General features: G+C 49.3%; 1 protein-coding gene across 1 annotated transcript in view; it reads left to right on the forward strand.

The window, feature by feature from the left end:
- Positions 1 to 3,035, forward strand: part of Padi2 (peptidyl arginine deiminase 2) — a 42,576-nt gene extending 39,541 nt beyond the window's left edge. Inside the window, exon 16 of the mRNA NM_017226.2 lies at positions 356 to 3,035. Within this exon, the coding sequence (NP_058922.2) occupies positions 356 to 589 (234 nt within the window). The 3' untranslated portion in view covers positions 590 to 3,035. The remainder of the gene's footprint in view (positions 1 to 355) is intronic.
- The last annotated feature ends 3,668 nt before the right edge of the window (positions 3,036 to 6,703 follow it).

Here is a 6,703-nt window from a genome sequence, read left to right on the forward strand (position 1 = left end):
CAGCCCCTCACACCAGCGCCAACCCCAACAGAGTGCAACCAGCCCCAGAAGGCCCAGCTGAGTGGCTGTGTGACCTCACCTCTGGCACTTGCCCTCCCTGGAGAGGGGTGACATGCTTAACTTCCTTTCTTACTAGGTGACTCCCGACCCATTACTCTAACAGATAAGAGAGTGCTTTGCAAAAATTATCACAGCACAGACCAGGATTAGCTCAAAATCTGTGCCTCGGTTTCCCCACCTCTAAAAGAGGATCCCTTTAACACTTCCTACATAGGATAGTATCAAGGGTCCAAGAGCCTTGACACCCACAGGCAAACAGTGGCTGCTCCCTAAACACTCACTCCCCCCACCCCAGGTGAACATGATCGTGCTAGACAAGGACCTGGGTATCCCCAAGCCTTTCGGGCCCCAGGTCGAGGAGGAGTGCTGCCTGGAGACACATGTTCGAGGCCTGCTGGAGCCCCTGGGCCTTGCCTGCACCTTCATTGATGACATCTCTGCATACCACAAGTTTCTGGGAGAGGTTCACTGTGGTACCAACGTGCGCAGGAAGCCCTTCACCTTCAAGTGGTGGCACATGGTGCCCTGACTGCCAGGGGCCCTGGCCTTCCTTCCTTCCCTGCGATCTCCAGGTCCTTCCTGTGTCCCCAAGTCCTTCCCCTACAAGAAGCGGGTGGGATTGGGATTGTGCCTTGCTGTCCCCTGGAGAAGGACTTTAGTGTCCATTGAAGCCACCCCGAGTAAGTCCAACCGTTCCCTACCCCTGAAAATAGCTAGACATGTGGTTAGTGTGCAGAACTTTGGAAGGGAAAACCAGACTTCAACAAATCATGTAGTCGCACTGTCCCCCCAAAGAATTCTCAGCCTCTACTCCAGATCAGAAAGAGGGGAGAGAGAAGGGAGACTCTGAGGTCATTGGCTCGCCCAGCACCCATCTGACATTCAAGATAGACCAGGAGGACCAGGGCCAGGGTCCTGGCGTACCTCGGATGGTACCATCTTTTCAAGCTTACCTACCTTGGGGCCTCCTGGTGGCATCCTGCACCCGTTCATTCCTTAAGGCTTCCCATACACACTGTGTCCCCACCCTACCCCACCCCCACCCCCTGAGGGTCCAATCATTCAGCTTAGAATCATCCGGAAATGGGTCTTAGCAGAGGAGAGGTCTTCACTTTCTGTGGATTCGGGCTGCCCAATTTTGGGAGGACGGGGAGGTCTCGGACTAGCATCCGAGGTCCAAAGTTCAGTAGACAAAGATGCACCTGTGTATCGACACTATTTCTGTTCTCTCCCCCGGTCCTCAGTTCTCTGGCCAGTCCGTGAGCCTCTCTTTCCATTGTTCTTCTGTTTCTGACACTGGCCTTCCTATTCTGGATGTTGCCCCTCCAGCAGCTACAGTTTCTTCACCACCAGCCAGATTCAGGCCTCCCGAGGGCCTGAGAAGTAGCCAATCCCACTGTCCAAGGATGCTGAGGATGCTGGCAATGCCCCAGCCTCACTGATCACTTCCCGGCTAGCTACTGCTCCAGAGGCAGAATTTTCCAGCACACTTTCCGAAGGCCTTCCATCCAGATACAGGCAAATGGATCCCCCCTCCCCCAACCCGCTTCATTTAGAAAGGCCCCCAGGAGCTGTAGAGATGGCTCGGCAGTTAAAAATGCTCCCTGCTCCCAAGTTCAGTTCCCAACACCCTCGGCTGTCTGTAACTCCAGATCCAGAGGATCCAATACCCTTTTCTGGTCTCTGAGGGCACTTCACGCATGTGCACAAACCCATAGACATAAATCAATGTTTGAGAGTCTGGAGAGATGGCCCAGTGGTTAAAAGCACTTGCTGCTCTTGCAGAGGACCTGGGTTCAGTTCTCAGCACCCAGTTGGTGGCTCACAACCAACTATAACTCTAGTCCCAGGGGGTCCGATGCTCTCCTCTGACCTCCATGGGCTTCTGCACACAGGTGGTTCACATACACACCCTCAAGCACACATACAAGTAAAGTAAAGTAAACGATGCTTAAAAAAATAGAAACAAGGAAAATATGTCTCTTAAAATAGAGAAGGTCCTTTTAAGGCCAAGAAGGTAGGAAATGGTAATTCTGCTTTGGAGGGTTAAACGGTCCCATTTTATAGCTGAAGAAGAGGGTTACACCCACATTCTTAGGGGAACAAGATTTTTACCTTGCATTATTTCCTCAGTAGGTTGTATGCTACTGAGTAGTGGGCACAGACTTGGACGCTGATAACACAAGCTAGCCATAGACTCGCTTGTCCCAACAGACAAAACCCACGTCTGCATAGCCACCCTCCGCCCTTGCTGTGGTAACACTACCCAGTATATTCAAGAAGCATTCAGGACAACAGTCACTGCCTTCAACAATTAGGAGGTGTCCTCTTTTCTGTCCAGCTGGCCTAATGCACCATGCCAGGTCAGGCCCCAGAGCCTCCAAAGCTGTCATCCTCTGTCTCTGGGGACAGAGGTTCCTGCCCTTGAGGGCAAAGCCCCAAATCCTGTCTCCTGCTCCAGAGTGGAAAACACAGGCACCTCTCTGAGGGAGGTGGTCTGGGGATGTGGCGGTTTGTCGTGTGTGGTGTTCCGTTAAAGTGGCTTTTACTGCTTTTATTTTTATCTGCGTTAAGAGGAAGTGAGCCCTCCCCACGTGGAGGCCACGACGTGTCTTTTGTAGGTTGTGTTGGTTGTTTGGGGAATTTCTGGAACTCCAGGACTCCGCCTGTCCCATCTCACTTACTCACCCAGTGTGACCCCCTCAAGTGTGGACGCCCCATCCCGAGGACTCCTTGCTCATCTCCACCTCCATTGTTTGTTGGGTTTTTTTTTTTTTAAACTTATGCCCAGAGGCTTCTGGGCTATGCCAGTTCCTGTTTCAATGTTAATTTTGAAATGCTCTGCTGAGGGCGGGGGTAACGGCAGGAAGATGGCGGGAATGGGGCAGCATGAACTTCCTGGAAAAGAAGCCAAGATGGAGTCTGAGGAGTGTCTGGGGGAAGAGCCAAAATAAAGAGCAATAAAATAAGCCGTCCGCGGGACATTACGTGGCTCTGGGTGATATTCTTTGCGGCTTCCGAGGCATGATCGCAAATCATGCGGCCCTCGAGGTTGTGATGCTCCTACCACTCTGAACATAAGGTCTTGGTCCTCATCAAACTCATATCAAGGACCTGGCACCACCCCCATGTCCCGCACGCGCACACACACACACACACACACACACGCACACACACACTCAGGACTATGTATTGAAAGATCCCACGCAGAGAGACCCTTACTCAAGTCTTGGGAAATCGCGGACCCCAGACACAGAGAGACCATTTTGGATGTAATAAGCAAAGGCGAGGTTTATTACGGAGACCTATTACAGAGATCTCCGGGCCGACACATATCCCGCGCAGGAGACAGAGGTGTCGGCCCCGAGAGGCTGGGAAAAAGAGTATTTAAAGGCAGAGGCTGTGAGCACCAGGGGATGGGGGATGTCAAAGGGGAATGCACCACAAGTTACAGGATTGTTTTATGGCTCCAGGAGATAAGGGGACGCCAGAAGGTTTTATGGCCCCCTGGTTCCTGGAACAGAGCTACTAAATCAGGAGAAGGGTAGGGTCTTCAGGTCCTCATTATTTTTAAACGTTTGTCAAAACTGATGGAGCATTTGTATTTGAAACACCTCTGGTTAGGCTTGGGCTGTCCGGTTTCCTGGAATGCTCTCTGTAGGACACAATGGCTGAAAAGCACAAGTAGGGGCTTATCAGGGTCTGGAGGACATCTGGTTAAAGTATGACTCTGAGTAAGCTGGGGGGATGTCTTTGGATGGTTTATGGCTCAGTCCTCGATAGCCTGAGCTGGTTCTTGCATTCCTTTTCTTTATCTTTATGGCCTGCTATTCCTGGCGGCAGGGCTTAGCCCTGAGTTTGTGGCTTTTGGGGCTAACTCTTTTAATTTTATATTTTTAAACCTAGAATTCATATAATTTTCTTTTCAGTATCACATGGCCTCTGCCCAAGGTCATGACCAATATCCACAGAAAGAATCGTTCATGTGGTTTTTTTTTTGGTTTTTTTTTTTTTTTTCTTTTTTTGGAGCTGGGGACCAAACCCAGGCCTTGCGCTTGCTAGGCAAGCGCTCTACCGCTGAGCTAAATCCCCAACCCCACCCACGTTCATGTGTTTTAAAGGCGAGTTTCCCAGGATGCACACAGTGAGATGAGCATCTCTTAGCAAAGTGTCTCCAGGAGAAACGGGTCCGGGAACTGGGGTAACAGGACACTGAAAGTGAAGACATAAACAAGGGGTGTAATTTCCAGGCCAGTTCATCCCAGTACCCCCTGTAAGCTCTGCAGAGCTGATGGCCCCTGGAAGTTGAGCCCCTGGAGCTGGAGACCCGCTGCACCTGACCAGCAGGGCGCTAACTATGGTCCCTTTGGTACTCGATAGGTAGAGCCACTGGTAGTCCACAGCAAGATCTAAAAAAGGTGGTATCTGCTGCATTAAGAACAGAGTTGGGGGGAGCTGGAGAGGTGATCCAGTGGTTAAGAGCACTGATTGTTCTTCCAGAGGTCTTGAGTTCAATTCCTAGCAAACACATGGTGGCTCACAACCGTCTGTAATTGAATCCGATGTCCTTTACTGGTATGTCTGAAGAGAGCAACAGTATACTTGTATTAAAACGATAAATAAATCGTTAAGAAAAAAAAAAAAACAGAGTTAGGGAGTGGGGCTTGGAAAGATGGCTCAGTGGTTAAATGCTACTCTTCCAGACAGACCAGGGTTCAGTTCCCAGCACCCACATAAGGTGACTAATTACCACTTTTGGCCTCTGTGGGCACCTGCATGTGCACACATGCTCAGGGACATACAAATAAATAAATAAGATAATGTTTGTGTTTAAAAATAACGAAGTTGGGGTTGGGGATTTAGCTCAGTGCGCTTGCCTAGGAAGCGCAAGGCCCTGGGTTCGGTCCCCAGCTCCGAAAAAAAGAACCAAAATAAATAAATAAATAAATAAATAAATAAATAAATAAATAAATAAATAAAAGAACGAAGTTAAACCCGTGAGGTAGCTTCCCAGGTAAAGGGCTTACCCTAAGCTTGCAGCCTGAGTTTTGTGTCTGAGACTACCATTAAGGTAAGAGCAAAGAGTGGGCTATAAAGTTATCCTCTGACCCTGCTGTGGCACATGGGTCTACATGCGTGGGGGAGTGGGGGAGGAAGCTTCTAGCCAGGCATGATGGCATATGCCTTTAATCCCAGCACTCAGGAGGCAGAGACAGATGAATCTTGTGAGTTCAAGGTCTAGGTACAGAGTTAGTTCCAGACCAACCAAGGCTGAACAGGGGCCTCTGTCTCAAAAATAAATGAATTACTCAATTAATTAATTAACTAATTAATTAATTAAATGAACAAAGTCACAAGACTTAAGTCCTCAGTAGCTACAAGTGTCCACATATTGGTTGGCATAGTTCTAGAATCTTTTCTGCCAGGTTTAGCACCAATTATGGAAAGGGACACTTTCATTAAATCCCTAGAGATGCCAGGAGTTGTTGGCACACGCCTTTAATCCCAGTACTCAGGAGGCAGAGGCAGGAGAGTCTCTGTGAGTTCAAGGCCAGCCTGGTCTACAGAGTGAGTTCCAGGACATCCAAGGTGATACAGAGAAATCGTGTCTCAAAAGAAAAAAATAACAACAAAAACCTAGAATCCAGTCGTCTGAATGCCACAGCTCACCAAAGTTGATTTCTGTAACACAGAAAGTAGAAGTGAACATCAGCCCTTTTCCTTCCAGAAAGTCCTCTCACCTAAGCTATGGCCATCACCATTCGTGGGGTGGGCTTGTGGGGGTGGGGCTTTGCTATGTGACCATTGCCCATTGTCAGGATGACACCCCCTCAATCTTGTGGAAAGAAAAACACATGACCCCTTATCTCCGCCCCCTTTCCCCTAGTAGGTCCAGGATATAACTTGATTCTGTCTTTTACTGTTAAAGGTTGTCTTGTAGGGAAAAGGAAGTCCTTGTCCTCAGCCCCGCCCCCTTCCCTCTCTTCCTCCTTCATCACTAACCCTAACCCATAGGTCTATGATGAATGTCTGTGCATCACATGCTTGCAAAGCCTGCAGAAACAAAACTAGGGCATTGGGCCCCCTAAAACTGGAGTTACAGATGGTTGTGAGTTGCCTTGTGGGTGCTGGGATTTGAACTCAGGACCTCTGGAAGAGCAGTCAGTGCTCTTAACTGCTGAGCCATCTCTCTGCCGTTTCTATTACAGCCATGCTCATGACCCAAGTGATCCTCGGTAGCCTCAGGTTCACATGCTAAGACCTCTTCCCCAGGCTACTGCTCCGGAAGGAAGTTTTTGCCCTCCTGTCTCCTATGTATGGTTGATGTCTTTATGCAGGCGAGGGCTGGCACAAGATGGGTCAGGGCCCGTGATTGAACAGTAAAAGGAAGGCAGGGACAAAGTTTTTGTAAGGCGAGAGAAGAGAAAAGGGGGAAGAACCAAGATGGAGGCAGAGAAGGACGACCCAGATCTGTGTGGTCTTCATTGGCCACATTGGCCATAGGTAGTTACGAATATTTCTTTTTTTTTTTTGGTTCTTTTTTTCGGAGCTGGGGACCGAACCCAGGGCCTTGCGCTTCCTAGGTAAGCGCTCTACCACTGAGCTAAATCCCCAGCCCCACGAGTATTTCTTAAAGGATAGA

The sequence above is a fragment of the Rattus norvegicus genome, chromosome 5, assembly GCF_036323735.1.
Source record: "Rattus norvegicus strain BN/NHsdMcwi chromosome 5, GRCr8, whole genome shotgun sequence".
NCBI lineage: Eukaryota > Metazoa > Chordata > Mammalia > Rodentia > Muridae > Rattus > Rattus norvegicus.